The 16,381-nt window shown below is 39.5% G+C and overlaps 2 protein-coding genes across 2 annotated transcripts; both read left to right on the top strand.

Annotated features, from left to right (window-relative positions):
* Positions 1-575: 575 nt before the first annotated feature.
* Positions 576-3,589, top strand: LOC112571658 (fibrinolytic enzyme, isozyme C-like). Its single transcript, XM_025250825.1, has 6 exons — positions 576-730; positions 1,569-1,734; positions 2,041-2,125; positions 2,512-2,680; positions 2,828-2,985; positions 3,230-3,589. The coding sequence occupies exons 1-6, from the start codon at positions 688-690 to the stop codon at positions 3,293-3,295; spliced, it is 687 nt and encodes a 228-aa protein (XP_025106610.1). The 5' UTR covers positions 576-687; the 3' UTR covers positions 3,296-3,589.
* Positions 3,590-4,853: 1,264 nt separating this feature from the next.
* Positions 4,854-10,813, top strand: LOC112572653 (queuosine salvage protein-like). The gene is given in 12 exon segments (XM_025252424.1): positions 4,854-5,143; positions 5,761-5,881; positions 6,018-6,112; positions 6,648-6,663; positions 6,666-6,782; positions 7,230-7,379; positions 7,695-7,818; positions 8,253-8,367; positions 8,717-8,787; positions 9,237-9,304; positions 9,847-9,969; positions 9,971-10,813. Coding segments are annotated over 12 exon segments (1,182 nt in total). The 5' UTR covers positions 4,854-5,003; the 3' UTR covers positions 10,013-10,813.
* Positions 10,814-16,381: the final 5,568 nt, after the last annotated feature.

Raw genomic sequence — 16,381 nt, 5'->3', positions numbered from 1 at the left:
AATACTGGAATATAGATGAGCGTTTACGCACTTTTACACGAACAATTTGACTAACTCCTGTCATGATTTTCTATCTCACGAAATGGTGGTGGTGGTGTGTGTGAGGGGAGAGGGGTGTAGATTGGGGCTATATCGCTTAGTCAGTAAATCCAATGTTCCAGAAACCTCTAACTTAACAAATGTCGCCTTCTCACGGATCGAGTTTATCAAGCGCCACTTATCAAACAGCAGTCCGCTCTCCCTCCAAGTACTTATGCGGGACTCCAGCATCCGAAGGTTTTTTTCCCCCCGACGATCCACACACACACCCTCGCACGCATCCCGGTGCAGGAATCGTTCTCTCCGCCGGCGACGCCGCACAGATCGGTGGCGGTCTAAGGATGGCGTGGGATTGTCCATCTGTCATGCGTCCACCAAGATGCAGATGAAGAAGCGAATTGGTCATAAGTCAGCGAGTTGTAAAAGTATATAAACATGCTTGTATTTCAATTTTCATCACGAGTGGAAGACCGTTGAAGCACGCACTAAGTGTACGTCACGTCTAGGGGAAGAGTGGGCTATGCAGAACATGGTGGTGTCAAGAGGCTATGTACATAAGAGCAGTGGTGCCTGGGGTGTATAAAAACCTAAGTCGGATTCGTGCGGACCCGTAACTGATTGGGATTTGATCCGGGATCGGCAGCCACAATGCTTTCGATCCTCTTCTTTGCCGCTCTCTTCGCCGCCGCAGGTAAGTCTTCAGACAGCCGTCGTCTGACTTACCTCCATTCCTCACCATGCAAGTGTTGCTGCACGTGCATTTCCTCTTTTCACGGTCCTTTCCTGTCTGCCAGGGCGGTCCCGTGGCGCAACGTTTAGCGCCTGTCACCAATACAGTGAGGGTTGGGTGTCCTGAGTTCAGTTCTCGTCTCAGGCACGCTGTTATTTCTCTGCATGTGGCATCTGTTTACAGGGCAGGCTACCTTGCCGTGATATATCCTTAGTTGCTGGCACAGCATAAAATACTAACAAACAATTTCAATTTTTGTTTTTTATTGACAAATTATATAGCGTCTGTAAACGACAGCGCGATGCCAGAATTCATAAAATGGAAAGAAGAAATAAAATTCAGTGTATTTTGCCGCGGGATTTAAAATTGTTAGACTGTTTTCACATACTAGTCATCGCAGAATCGGTGGTTACGTTGGAGATTGAAATAAAGACGAAGTTTAATGTTACAGTCATACCCCAGGTCCTCGATCGTCAGTCACATTCCCACCCGAAACACATGGTTTAGTCATTATCATACCGTTTAGTCCATTGTAAGCAGCAAAATAACATTTTCTTCACTCCTATAGTCATTGCCAGTAGTTTCCAGGTAACTTCTACTTTGAGGAAAGCATCGGTTGTCCTGCTTTCTTTTGATTAGCATCTTCCCACCCCTCCGCACAAAACCGTACCCCTTCCCTGAGCCCTCTCCCCGTTCATCAGCACATTGTACTCAAGTCAGCTTAATGTAGTTTTGTGTGATGTACTATAGCCCGTGTATGCATATAGCATATACTATAGTCGGTAGTTGATGTCCGCAGCCTGCAACTCCATCAACCCGCGCATCGTGCAGGGGATAGTAGCTGACAAGAACGAGTTTCCATGGCAACTGTCGCTGCAGCTTGACGGCTCGCACATCTGTGGCGCCGCCGTCGTCAGTGCCAACGCCGCCATCACAGCAGCCCACTGCGTTGACTTTTCTGGCTAGTAAGTATTTCAGGTGAGGAGTCTGGTCTGACCATGTAACTAAGCACGGCACTCTCATGCCACCTTTTATTAGAATAGAGAAAGAAAACAATGGCTGACAAACGCATGAATTGTTTAATCGTTGGAACATACGGATGAGCCTATAATAATGAAGCAAGGGGCTATATAAGAAACAATTTTTGATAAAAGTACTTCCTATAATAACGTAGAATTAGCCTTTAGAAAGATTGTGTATGCTTGTGCGTGTGTGTGTGTGTGTGTGAGATAGAGTGAGAGACCACTCATGCGTGTCTTTGTGCTTCTTAGTGAGGTGAACAGGTTTGCCGTGGTTTGTGGCCTTCATTCACTCACAGACGATGGTCAGCGCCGCGTGGCATCAAAAATAACCAAGGTAAGATCTTCGTTGAACTGACTGTTTGAGTGTTCCGTAAACGCTGTAACATCAGGAACATGTCTTCGGAGAATGTTTTATTTTTCATGGAATTTAAGATGAATTGAAAGTGAATAAACTAGGCGAGAAAAAATTTAGATAGTAATTCTAGTGTGTAAAAACTAGCCAATCACTCAAACACAGTCAGTTCTGGGGTTGAACACTAGTCACTCGACTGTCACACGTTTTTAAGTAAATTTAAGAAAACACACACACACACATACACACACAGAGAAAAACCTGCATACTCACGCACGCATGCACATACGATTCCATCACCATATGGTCGCCAAGTAATCAGGTTTCGCTCGGTGTCTTTACACAATGTGTTTTCTGGCCTTCGTCAGCATCCAAGCTATGATGCCAACGCCTTCGGCTACCCCAACGACATCGCCGTCATCAAGTTTGACATCCCCTTCGACTTCGACGCCTCGTGCCAGCCCGCACGTCTTCCGCGGGACAACACCAAGACTTACGTGAAGGACGCACGAATCTCTGGCTGGGGCCGGCTGTACGGTGAGCAAACGTCTGTGTGTGTGTGTCTGTCTGTCATCCGTCTGAACCGACCTTTTCACAGTTTTCTTATTGAAACTCTCTTCTCCTCGGTTATGCAAAGATTTAACTGCTTCAGTGATCCCTGACCGAATGGCATCTTACCTACAGGCAATGGTCCACTGCCCACTCTGCTGAAGAAAGCGGACATCCCTGTAATCACCAACACACAGTGCGGCACGGCTCACAGCATCATTGGGATTATTAACCCCATCAGGGCCTCGCACATCTGCGTGCTGGACCCCACCGGCGTCCACGGTGCCTGCAACGTGAGGACTGTTCACTCTTTCTCTCTGGAACTTCTCTTTCTCTATATTCTCTGTAGCTCAAGCTCGAGGTATCTCACTGTGAGGCCCGGCCATGACCTGAGACATTCATCATGGGTGGCTGTACAAGTCTGAAAGAAAAAGAGTGTGTGCGTGCATGTGTGTGTGTGTGTGGAATTCTTCTATATAGCTAACAGAAAACAGAAGATTCTGAAAATGTACAAACACACTCATTGTTCGTCTTCAGGGTGACAGCGGTGGCCCCATGACCGTCTTGACAAAGATACTGGCAACTACAAGGTGGTCGGCTTGACCAGCTGGGGCCGTTCTGGGTGCGACACGAAATATCCGAGTGTGTACACTCGTGTCAGCTCCTTCCTGAGCTGGATCCAGTCAAACATCTAAGTTAAAAAAAAAAAACCAGAGGGAAGATCTCCAGCGATTTTTTCTAGGATGAAGAGAGTGGAAATAACATGTTTTGTCAGCCTGGACAAGGCTTGGAGTTAGGCCGATGACTGATAAGTGGAATGCATAATATTTTATGTTGTATTCACTGTCAAGATAAAGTCTTACTGAGATATGAATAAAGAAAGCTTGAAAAGAGTAATTAACAGCAAAGTATTTTTCTTCTTCCGGTTCTCAGTGTTAGGCATAATATCCTGATCATCATGGTACCTACTTTGCGGAAAGTGGCCATAGGATTATAATATAATGGTGCTTACAGACACCATGAACTCAGAGAAGAAGTCCATGCTTCTCGATGCACCCTTTCACTTTTATAAGCAAATCCCCACCTGTTGAAGTGTTTTACATTGACTCCATCGAAAGCAGTTCCTGAGTTATATAGAAGTCAGCATTAAGGCCATGGATAGAAATAAGCAACTGTGTAGCATCAGTTTATATATCTGTACGCGAGTGAATACCAGTCAAATTGCTTACACTCATCCATCATCTGTTCCAGCTAATCGTTTTCCATGTTCTCTATTCCATGTTCTCTATTTGTGTGATTGTTACGTGTTGACGATTTCTAACAAGTTGTATTCAATAAAATGAATCTAGGTTAAAAACAAACAAATAAAAAAAACTTGTGCGCTTCACATTTTGCCAGACTGACCGGTCCAATTAAAGACTACTGGCCCCTGCTCTACCCACCCACCCCAACCTATAGCCAAAAGACCTCACTCTACTAACCAGGGTATCCTAACCGCCGGGGATGAGGACATCACCTCTTGGTTGAAACACTTTCCTGCCAAATCAACCAACCAAAGGAAATAGATAAGAGAGGAAGTAAGCATGCAAGCACCGATGATATTGACATGGTCTTTGTTGACACTGGAGTTACAATCATTCTGCGAGTAAAGACAACTATGTAAAGTAATAGAATAATATATATCATAATTATAATATTGATTTTTGTCACGTTTTATTACCCCATCATTAAAGGCACTTTACCCCCCCCCCCCCCAAAAAAAAAAAATCAAAACAAATAATAAATGATAGCTAGACGGTTGCGTGCCCTGTTAGTGTAGTCACTGATTCTCAAAAAAGATAAATGCCATCAGCACGGACGGAATAATAAAGTTAAGAAAGCCTTCTGTTTCTTAAAGTGACTGTACTGTATTTGTACTGAAGCTAAACTCACAATCTTTGGTGCAGTGGCCTAACTTTTGCAGAAGGAAGATTGCTCAGTCAACACAACTCTTGCTAGCCCATCATCACTCCCAAATTCGTTGTCAGCCACAGCAGACGACTCGAGAACTCTCGTGTGACGGAAGTGCAAAAGTCTACAGTCGCATGAATGTCTGTAGTCAGCATGTTCTTTGCCTCTCGGTCGAGTCTGCAGATATTGGATGAAGTTTCCCGCCAGAATCACCCCCCCCCCTCTCTTTTGCCTCAGCCTTCACTACCCTTTACTACTGTTTGTTATCTACCTGACCTCGTACATTGCACTAGAAGGTGCAAGAAATTCGTAGGGCCAACGTCTTAAAATATTGCACATGCAGGAAGCAAAAGAATGATTAATGAGCATTAGATCCAAGTGCATTTATATCCTTGGTCATCCAGACTTCAGTTATTTGCATCGTCAGAAACACTTTGTGATTTCTAGGCCAGTTCACATCGAAAGACGTTTTCATCACTGGGACCGATCGAGCTACAGAGGGTGAATATCAAAATGCCGAAGAGCTGTACTATTGGCTACGTGCTCGTCAGATTTAAAATATATATGTATATATTTTGTTTAATACACAGAGGCTAGTGCAACATTGCATTTTAGAGGTCCTGAATGCAATGCCCTAAAGCGTTGCACTGCTGCAGCTTTCAGAACTGCAATCAAATGTACCACGTACACTGATAAAGACTTTCTACCTTGAGTTTATGGCTGCCCCACTTGGCCGTTTTTGCTCACATTAACTTTTGGCAAACAGCTAGCTGCCTTTGTGCTGTTATCATCCGATTCGTTTCTAAAATATCGAACTAACGCAGCCCTTGGCTGTCGTTTATTTTAACATTTGGGAATGATAAATCAGCTTTGTTAATTGGTGATGTGTAGAACTGTACATTAGTGAACATTACAGGCCTGAACAATGACTGGATGCCCATCCTCCAATTCAAAACAATTTTTGAAGCAGAAAGTAGCTTATAATATAGTACTTACAGGAAAGAAATGCTTCAAATGGAAAAGTTTTAAAAGTTTAATTCTCATCTGTAACTTATATTGCACAAACTTGATCTGTTTAAGGGTTGTTCACTTTTGTTATTTTGGAACTAACTGTTCAGATATCATTCTACTGCTGCCATGGAAGGAGTGTTGCCACCACTTGATTCTGGAAAGCTTATTGCAAATAACAGCAAGGATGTTTCAATAGATAACAGCGGGGTATCCTCTGTGGCCCATCTGGTAAGCTATGTTTTCAGGGTAGTAATAGCAGATGTTCACCCTAATTTGTCCAAACTGATTCTTTTGCATAAGTAAGAAAAACAGAAGGAACATTTTCTATTTGTTTTATCAAGCATCCCACCTTGTATCATTGTAGGTTGTGGATTTAGCGAAGAAAGGAGAATTTAGCGTTAAGATGTGGAAGGAGCATCCTCTTAATCCAAAGACTATGGATGAGGCAGCAGTCAAATGGTAGGTCTAAATTTCTCCTTCCCATTCAGACAGAAGGAACTGAGTTTGATTGATGTAAGAAAGAGAAAATGAAGTATGAAGATGTAAGCAGACAGCCTACATTATTTTGACAAAAACAAAGTTATTTCTGCTAGAATGACATCAAAATAACTGTGAGCAAGTAAACAAGAGAAGTTTGAATAAAGTGCTGATCTTTAGTGTAAAATGTTGAACTAGTTATACAGAGAGCTGTTCTTCATACTCCTGCAAATATTGCAGAGGAAACAAAAAAAAAATTACAGGACTGTTGTCTTGGGTATTTTTTAAAACTATTATTTGGTATTGGTAAAATGTCAGCATATCATTATAAATATCAGTATGTCTCCTATTGTCTCATTCACAAAGGCTTGTGTTTCACACAGCCTGTTAAATTCCTTGCGGCAGAGATGGGTATAGATTATCATGAAGCAGATTGTTACTAAATGAATGCATCCATGCTTTCACACTCTTTTCAAGGGCGTTCTTTCCATTAGGATGATGTGTTATGTATTTTCAGGGTATTTCTGGCTGATACACATTGAATTTTTCCTTCTGGTCTGCCTCAGACGAGGAGAAATACATGGTCCGTTATGGGGGTTCAGATCACACTGGTTACTGGTCACTTTGTGCTGCTATCAACCGAGCATTAGATGTGAGCAAATTAAAAAAAAGTATATGCTGAAAGGATTATTTAAAATCATTCTCATGTAGTTGTTGCTGATTTCAATCCTAGTATTTCTTGCTTCTAACAAAGGAACACTGAATTAAGAATAATTGAACTGTTCATTTTTAAACATCTTTGGTTATTTCATAAGCTACATTATATGTTTAAGTAACCACATATTTTAGATCTGTTACATCATAACTCGAATGTATTGTCTTTATCATCATCATGTCATCAGTAGCATCACTGTCATCACTATGCATTATTATCATTATTATCAAATACATTCTTTAACATAGGCATTGTTGTAATATCTCATGTTAACACCCTCAGCAAGTTCAGTGGTCAGGTCAGATATATAAAGCAGTCATACTGAGTAGCTATGGGAATGAAAAGTCGATAGCTTAAATAGTCTTTTTTTTCTTTCACACACAGAAAGGAATACCTATTACAGACCCAAGCTTTTATGCTAGCATTTCAAGAGAGACATTTACTCAATTGTTTTACTCTGATTCTCCCTATGAAATGCCAATGATAGATGAGAGAGTCAAAGTTCTTCAAGAAGCTGGCACTGTTCTTATGCAGGTAAGTATTTTCATGGTCAAGATTTTGCATTTTAGGCCTTTTACTTGTTAGATTGATCTATGTGTTGCTTTAGTGAAAGCTGCTTGAATTTTGTTCCCCAGTTTGTAGGTTTGACAAGAAGTGCATGGTTTTATTTTCAATATTGATATTTGTATCCTTCTTACTTTAAATTACACATGAGAGAAACTGGTAACATAAATACTGATACACAAACAAAATTTTAAGTCTTGCATCATAGTTAAATACTTGATCAGCTGGAAAGTTTGTAAACTGCTAGATACATTTTTATAGACATTCTGTTTTGACTTTGTCTAGAAATATGGTGGAAGCTTTGTCAACTGCATCAAGGAGTGTGATAAAAGTGCACAAAGTCTCATGCGGCTCGTTTTGAAAGACTTTCCTGCATACAGGGACATAGCAGATTTTAATGGAAAGAAAGGTCTGCAAAGCTGCATTATGATATAGTTGTACATGTAATTACAAGTAAAAGCCACATTTATGGTTTTTGTATTTTTACCTTAATGCACCTACTATCCTTGAAATGCTGTCTCTGTTTACTTAAAGATTAAGCATCAGAAGTTTCTGTAGCACATATCGAAGCACAATCTGTATTTCTGGAGTGTAGAAAACTATATATGTGAAATGGGGTGGCCATTGTCCTTTCTTTCTTTTTTTTCAAATCTCCTGGCAATAACAATTATGAAGCAGAATGCTTACTTTCTTCTGTTACACTTCAGATGTAAACTTTTTAGAAAATATGGTTTGTGCATAATTTTTTTCCTAATTCTCTCTGCTGACAGACTGGTTATTAGGATTTGTTCAAAGAAAAACAGCAGCTTAGCTAAACATTTGATGATGTGGTGCTGTCAACAGTTGCCTTTTACAAGCGAGTCCAGATTCTGATTGCTGATATATGGGGTGCATGTGAAGGAAAAGGACTGGGAGAGTTCCATGATATTGACACTATAACAATGTTTGCAGACTACAGGTATTGCCATTTTATCAGCCATATCTTTCAAAAATGTTTTGAGAACTTTTCATTTTAATCAGCTCTACACTCCTAACTATTGATTGCGGTTCATGTGTATGTGTGTTTGTGTTTAATTATATTTATTATATACAAAATATATTATTTTTAATTTGTGATTTTTTTTACACAGAAGAATTTGTAAGTTGTTTTCAAATTAGCGTTTTAATGATTTTTATTTCAGAGATCTGTTCTTGTGCTACTGTCACTGTATTCAGAAAATTTGTTTCTCTTACATAGCAAAATGGAACAATTTAAGTAAAATAATTATCATACAAAATAGTTATAACATCACATCCTTCCACTTCAGGATTCCTCAAGCTTTGGTCTATTTTGGAGCTCTGAAATACTCCAAGGAACTCATGGAGCTGCTTCAGAAAGGTAAAGTCCATGAATAATTTTTAAAAACGATGATGATTGTACTGCAGATTACATAGTAATGATATTTGTTTTGGGCAAATAGTATTTGTGATAGAAAATAATAGTCATGAACAGAGTCAAAGCATGAAGAAAGTAGACTTTGAAAATAAAACAAATGGTTGTAAATTTTAAAACTTAGCTATTCATTTAGTAAAGGGTGTCTTGAACAAGTTCTTTATTATTTATGTTTAAGGGGAGACAATTGGTGAGTGCCATAAACAGTCAGACGTCAGCTTTTATGCTTTGCTGATTACGTGATTTCATTTATGGAATTTTCCACCTTTTAATGTACCTGGACAAACAGGTGTTTCTGTCGTACATTCATTGTCTGGTTAATATTTCTTGTGCAGCATGTAAAAATAGCATTGGTAGCTATATTCTGAAGTAGATCTTTTTTTACTGTGCTGCAGACACTCTTCTTAAGTCTGGAGACAGAGTGGAGATGGAGATCCGGGGCTGTAGCATCTGGGTAACAGAGGTATGCTGTACTTCTTTTTAAACAGATTTGGGTGAATAATTGTGTAGCATGACCAGTGATGTTTTTAGTGTAATTAAGATTATGATTTACTTGTTTAGAGAAATTTTTTATATTGTTTTAGGATTTTTACCATTCCAAAGTATTCCTAAATATTCCCACCTCTTTTAAAAAAAGCAAACTTGAAGGGCTATGTTTAATCTTTTCAAGTAAATGCTTCAAAAAATTGTTTTAAATAAAGATTCAATTGCATTTTAAATGTTTGTGAAGATTTGCTGAGCTTCATGTTTTGTTGGCTTTAGATTTTTAAATTACCACTATCTACTGGAGTTTTTTGACGGTTTTATAGATTTAAGGTAAGATATACACACCACCACCACATTTAAGATTTAAATTAAATTTCAAATTATTATTGTCCCTAGCAACATGCACCTTTGAGAACATTTTGCAATAGTGTATGTACATTTCTAATTAACAGAACAAATGAATGCTCATTATTTTTGCTGTTATTTTATACCTTCACAAGGAATGTTGTTGCTCAACAGCTGATCTGTCAGGAGGCGCGCAAATTACTTGATGCAGAAAAAAAGTCTTCCGGTGCTGAAATGAATGCCATCCTTATCGACCACTACCTATGGGACTACCGGCGGGATCATGCTGCTGAAATGGGCCGATATTCCATTCCACAAAGTCCGCTGCATTTACTACTGAAATTTGTCAATTGTTTATATTTAGTTAAAGAATCATTCATATACAGTTGTAGTAAGAGCTGCTCATAATCGTCTTGCTTTAGAGCACAAACACCCACACACGTGTCATGGCTGCTTCTGATACTAATTTGGACTTATGTCTCATACAGTTTTCTGAATAGGATAACCAAGTTATGCCAGAGGTAGGAAGGTCTAATTAATACATGGGGACTCTTGAATCACATCTATAACCAGAAATCATATGTGCCTACTTTCTGTAAATTTATTGGGGAAAAGTTTTAATGATGACATTCTTCCCATTGTCTTCAAAAAAGTTCTTTTTTTACCATTCACCAGAAGTGTTCTTATATCTAGGCATTGTCAATATGCTCTTTTGGAAATGTCCCTTGCTGCTTCTCTTCTTACTGTGAAAGTGTTATGCTGAGTGTTATTGTCAATATCTGTTAATAGTGACATGGCATGTGGATGGCAGAAAATTGTCTTCTTTTCAGTATCATCTATCCTAGTCGATACTACTCTAGTCTGTGCATTAAGAAGCTTTGTCATAAAAGTTTTATATTCCATGAGCTAGTCTTTACTTATATGTAAACTGCTCAGGGCATTTACAGCTTTGATGCTTAAACAAATTCCAATTTTTAAGACGAAGAGAAGACACTATTGTCTTTCTCATTCAAGGCATGTCTATAGAATAATAATAAAAAAAATATTATTTGACTATTTTTTTAAAAAGAGTTTTGAAAGGTTGTCTTGGAATATGAGAGTAATGCGCTACAGGCAATCTCATTTTATGTTGCCTTTTACAAGTTAATTTTTTTTCCCCAGTTTGTGTATGAGGGGTTTTTGATAATATTCATAGCAGCTGTGTGGGTTTGCAAGTGCTTTGAATTCACTAGACATTGCATTTCCATCTCCTGAGGCTATAGTTATGAAGCATAGTTATGAGGCCCTAGGGCAACATGAAGATTTCAAGGACAACCTTTTCTGCAGTTATAAAGTAAAGGATGTTTTACCCGTAGTTAAAAAAAAAAAAGTGTCAAAGGTGATCTAATCTAAAGAAACATGAGGTAGTATCCGTGACATGTGGAAAACGTTTTATAATCTCGGAAACGATGCTTCTCCTTGAGTTTCCTATTTTGCCCCTGGGGGAACAACTTCATAACTACAGCCCCTGAAGGTTTTACCACTTAATTCTTTGTTCAGGGAGTGATAGTACATACAAGAGCTAGGTTTTGTTTGAGAGTAAGCTGTACTTTTTGTAGCTCTGTAGCCAATATTTGGTCATGCATGTTAATTGCTATATTCTGCTCAAGACAACAATAAAGAGTTATTTACTGTCTTTGCCTTGTCTATTTTTAAAAGCAAGCTACATGTCAGATACGCATGCACACATATATGTAGATGAGTGTGCAAAGGGATTATATAGCTATGAGGATGCATGTAATTTTTTCTTTTGATTTAGAAAAAGGAACTGGAACTGTTGTTATAAAATATCCTATTAATTCTACTGACAAATCATAAAACCAGTTTAGAAAAAACGCCAACACAGATTACCTCAAAAAATATTAAAAATTAATGCAGTGTGAATATGTATAAATAAAAATGTCTAAAATATAAATAATTTTTCATGTTAACATATGATCGTTTGTCATCTTTTGAGCAGAATTGTTATGGAGACTAAAAGTGAATTACTGTGGGTGCTGACACAGCAGCATATGGCAGCTCTGTCTCAGATGGCTGGCGTCGATGATTTTGTACCCGCCTGTTGCACACAAAACTGTGTAGAGCACTTGTCATTCAAGTTGAATGTGACATTCAAAGCAGCCTTAAAGCCAATATATGGCCAATAATGTCACACTCTGCCGAGGATATGACGTGGATCTCAGTTTGGAAGACTGGAAAGTCCCTTTGGCTTAGTTTGTCTCTCAGCGCTTGATTAGTGGTAACGGCCGGGGTCACAGGTCGTACTCCTTATAATGAAACACCAAGATGTAGGTTTTTTAGAACATAGTATTGGTGTATATTATGTTGATCATCAGCTAAAGTATGATGCAGGAAGAGGTTTGTTGGTTTTCACAGATCAGGAGACAGAAACAGACTTTCAGTATCAATAGCAATAATAGTAATGTTTGTATTATAATAATAATCAATACAAAATTTGTAAAACGCACACCCACACACATAAGGAACATGCTCTTAGCGTCTAAGAACAAGAAATATCAATAGGTCAGGAGAAAATATTGAAGGTGGAGGCTCACTGTGGCGAAGATAAGCTTTGGGGCACCCAGGAGAACCTTAGAAACAACAGTCCTCTTCCAAAGAAAAGATCGAAGTCTGACAGGTGTGGTCCGGGGACGCCAAAGAAAGAGTACCATATGGCATTTAAAGACCTACCCAAGTAAACAGGTACTTTTGAAACTGGTGGGTTTAGTTTGTATCAGGATATACTTGGTACTTAGGTCCAGTAACGAACCCCTTTTCGCTGGCCAGTTTTAAGGGATTTTGAATACCGAGCAGGAATGATTGCAGTGGCAGTCCTCGAGGAAGAAGAGAGTGCGGCCTTTTCAGAAAGAATACGACTTCATCATTTCACCAGTTGTGTTCTGTTCGCTTCCTTCTGACTCATCGAAGCAGTTGCAGACAAGCGGCGGTGTGACATAAGGACGACTGCCTCAACCTTGGGCAGGTAACCTGTGGATCCTGTATGCTGAGGATGAATTTTATTTCCTCTAATCAGTGCATTGTAGTAGAAGAAATGGACTTGTCAATCAAAACCTTGAAAGTGTGACATCCGAAAGACAGACCAGTGCCTGCGCACCTGAAGAACTGTTGCATGTGAAACAAGGTAGATTTACTGGTCTTCATCCTTTATTAATGCTCGTGTTAAAGCCTTTCGCAACTTTTACCTGTAGGATGCAGGCAGACGATGCAATCAGCATGCTTTTGGAGTTTCTGTTCATTAGCTTGTGGTGATCATTGCAGGTTTTAATTACCTTTGACCCCTCCTAACCCCCTTTTAGTGACTTTCGCACTATGTGAAGTCATGTAGAGTAGACTACAAGAAGTCGTCTGGCGTATATATATGATCACTACATGAATTATTTTATTTCCTTGATGTGACTTTCATCTGATGAAAGAACTCTTCAAAGATCGATGCTTTCCCGCATGGAAAATGCTTTCAGGGCTAGCACTGTCTGCTGCAAGACCAGTTCAAAATATTTATGCAGCTAGAGGATAAAACGATTATTGAATATCTCTCCAGAAAATTCCAACAAACCATAAATGGATATAAGTTGCCATGTAAGCTCGCAGACTGCGACCTCGCGCTGTGCGACCGAGCAGGACGCTAGGGCGGAGAGAGGTCGGTCTAGTCATGTCTACATACTTCTGTCTAATGAACACAATATAGGCGTAGAGAGTAATACTGTATGCTGTAGAGAGTAATTAAGTCTCTGCTCTGTCTCTGTGCTGAAAAGAAATACATTCACAAATTATACATGGAGTCGATATTATCTTTTTTATTTTTGGCAAGAGAGTCTGCAACCTAGCGCCAGAGGAGTGATTCCGGAGGCGATCATTTTCCAGAAACGTTGGAGACATAGGATCTAGACTGTCAGACAGGTGTACAACGTTATCCGTGACGACAGGTGTGAAGATAACTGTCATTGACTCGCAAGACAACGTTACACGCAAGTAAGAGCAGTTGTGTTTGAACTAACTGGGTCGTGGTTGCTTAGCAGCTGATGTTGTTGTTGTTGATGATGAGAGAGAACGTGTGTATGTGTTTATTTTTCCCCTGTTAAAGTCATCTGTTATGATGTTATGATCTTGACCAATTCTGTTTTCCTCATGTTATCCCATCAACCAGTTATATAAGAGAACTCAGCATCCCCCCCCCCTTTTTTTTTTTTTTTGCAAAAGCAAACGAAATTTGTCGAACAAAATTCCTAATTTGATTTTTTTCCACTTACTTTTTGGGGTTTTCGGAACAATTCTAGAACAGCCGTTACAAATGATGATGATGATAACAACGCAGGATTTATATAGCACATACTCCCGTTTCTAAGGAGATGGTCACACACTTGTGACGATACATAACGGTAATGATTTGTTGACACACGTGTGTACACACAAGTCTACAACACCTTAATACCTCAAGTTTTGTCCTTTGTACTGCATCATTTCAACTTCTGACTACAAGCACCTCTCCCGTGTCAAAGTTCATTATTCTTTAAAAAACAGTTGTACTCTTTGTATGATGTTTAATTTGCTAGGTGACCAACAAAGTTGTTTTAATCTGAAGAAAATGTGCAATTTACTGAAGTTTTACTTCAAAATACAAGCTGAAGGCATGATCTTTGTTAGTAATTGAAACTATTCTTGAAGTATTTTTCAGAAAAGTAGTTGCCATAGCGTCTTTTTTTCAAGGCCTCTTCCTAAAACTTCCTTGCGTCATCTGCGTTAGGCCGGTGCCGAGGCATTTTGCACCCTAGAAAAAAATCCCATGCTACATCCCTACCTACCTAAAAAAATGACTAATAAAAAGACAGGACAATAGCGTTGTTTGTTCAAATAACCAGCTGTACAATTAAGATCTGATTGCTTCAATATTTGCTTTGCAAAGAAAAGCACTTTTTCTTTAAATAAAGTGCAGGTACTAGAAAATACGAAGCGAATAAATCGAATTTATCTTGAGACATTGTTGATATCAAGATATACTGAACCAATTCTAACTCGAAAAAAAAAAAAATTCCATTGGGAGTAGGCAGGCAGTAAAATTCTCTGGACTGGGTGCAGATCGACCGACTTAAGCCAAAGAATACTCTTCCTCGTGGCCATTGTTGTATCTTTCCATCTTGGTGCTCACCTGCTCTCACCTCGCTCTATCTGAGAGTTTGAACTTATGCAACTGTCCATTCATACCGGTAAAACCAGACCTGCTACACGTCAGCACTGTATATGTTTGGCGCTGCCATGGCAACACCCATGTGATCTCACGGGATGCCTATGACATGGGTACGCTCCGTTTTAATGTTGCGAGAATGACAATCGAATATCATCAAAACGGTCTTTAAATGTATCTAGGTGTCCATCGAAATAATAAACACTTCTTGTAAAGACTCGATCCATATCTTCACTTCCTTAAAAACCCTCTACCGTAAAAAAGTTCAGTTTGCACATTATACTCCCCAGAATGAACACAAACACACACTCAAAGATTGAGATTACATTTGCTCCACAAACCATTGCTGTAGAAAATAGGTTTTCTACTTTTGAGCTATTGTTAGTCGGGTGGGGGTAAGGTTGTTTGAAATGTTAAAGCAATGAACTGGTCAAGCTGGCGGCATATCGGCCCGACTGGCGCGCCAAATGTCTAGCCGCCATTTATTAAGCGGACAGTCGAAGCTACGACAACAATCGACGTAAGCGGCCGCAAGTAGACCATGGCCAGAGGGAGACAAACCGGGTAAAAGCCCGACCTCTCTTGGCCGGCTGAAGGTCGGGGACCGCTGAGGCGAGCAACGCCCTTACACCTGCGTCCAGACCTTGCTACACCTCCAAGGCCACGGGAGGAAGTTACGCCACCGGAAGAAGGAAGTCTGGCGAGGGCAGAGAACGCCACTTCTCAAAGTAGCGAGCTGGTGAGCGGCCGCAAGAGGGTCCGTCTGAGGGATTCATAGCCAGACGTAAAAGTGTCCATGGGACGTGAGAACTCGAATTAATTGCCTAGAGAACAGAGTAACCGGCGTATTTGTGTATATCTGAAACTGTGAATTGTGATCTGTAATGAGTGAACTGGAATTGTGAATTTTAACCAGTGACACGTGAACAGCGACAAATGGAATTATCATTGTGCGAACGCTAACGGATGAGACAGCCGAGAGATAAGTTTCTTAGATTATGTCAGTACTTGTAAACCCTTCTTTTTATATATATGTACTCCTTTGTTTAATTATACTCTTTCAATTTGTTCTGAAGTCTCTTTATTAAGATCGGCACTGAATGCGTTGTAATTAGATGCGTGTGGGCGCATGCCAGATGATTGTACGAATGCACCAAGCTAGCCATTGCCCACAGAGCCCCATTCAGTCCATTACAATTGCCACAAGGCTTTTTTTTAAAAAAAAATTATTATTAGATGTTTCCTTTTAGTTCTGTTGCTCAACACTACAGCTATTTCAGAAAAGTAGGAGACAGAATAACTTTTATAAGATTTTGCCGAGTATTAATACAAACATTTTTTTTAAAGAAGTTAGTTTCCATACCGTCTCATTTCTTTTCCATGTAGTTAGGAAATCTCATATCATCTAACAAATTAAAGACGACGATATTTAGTCATAGAACAGGTTAATGCAGCAGAAAGTGCTCAAGG

The sequence above is a fragment of the Pomacea canaliculata genome, linkage group LG9 (genome assembly GCF_003073045.1).
Source record: "Pomacea canaliculata isolate SZHN2017 linkage group LG9, ASM307304v1, whole genome shotgun sequence".
Taxonomy (NCBI): domain Eukaryota; kingdom Metazoa; phylum Mollusca; class Gastropoda; order Architaenioglossa; family Ampullariidae; genus Pomacea; species Pomacea canaliculata.
This window is presented reverse-complemented; position numbering and strand designations above follow the sequence as displayed.

Bases quoted from the DNA above. Each gene is read 5' to 3' on its own strand.
- LOC112571658 (XM_025250825.1), top strand. From the start codon at position 688: ATGCTTTCGATCCTCTTCTTTGCCGCTCTCTTCGCCGCCGCAG. The intron at 2,126-2,511 runs GTAAGATCTTCG...GGCCTTCGTCAG, and splicing joins TGGCATCAAAAATAACCAAG to CATCCAAGCTATGATGCCAA. The intron at 2,986-3,229 runs GTGAGGACTGTT...GTTCGTCTTCAG, and splicing joins GCGTCCACGGTGCCTGCAAC to GGTGACAGCGGTGGCCCCAT.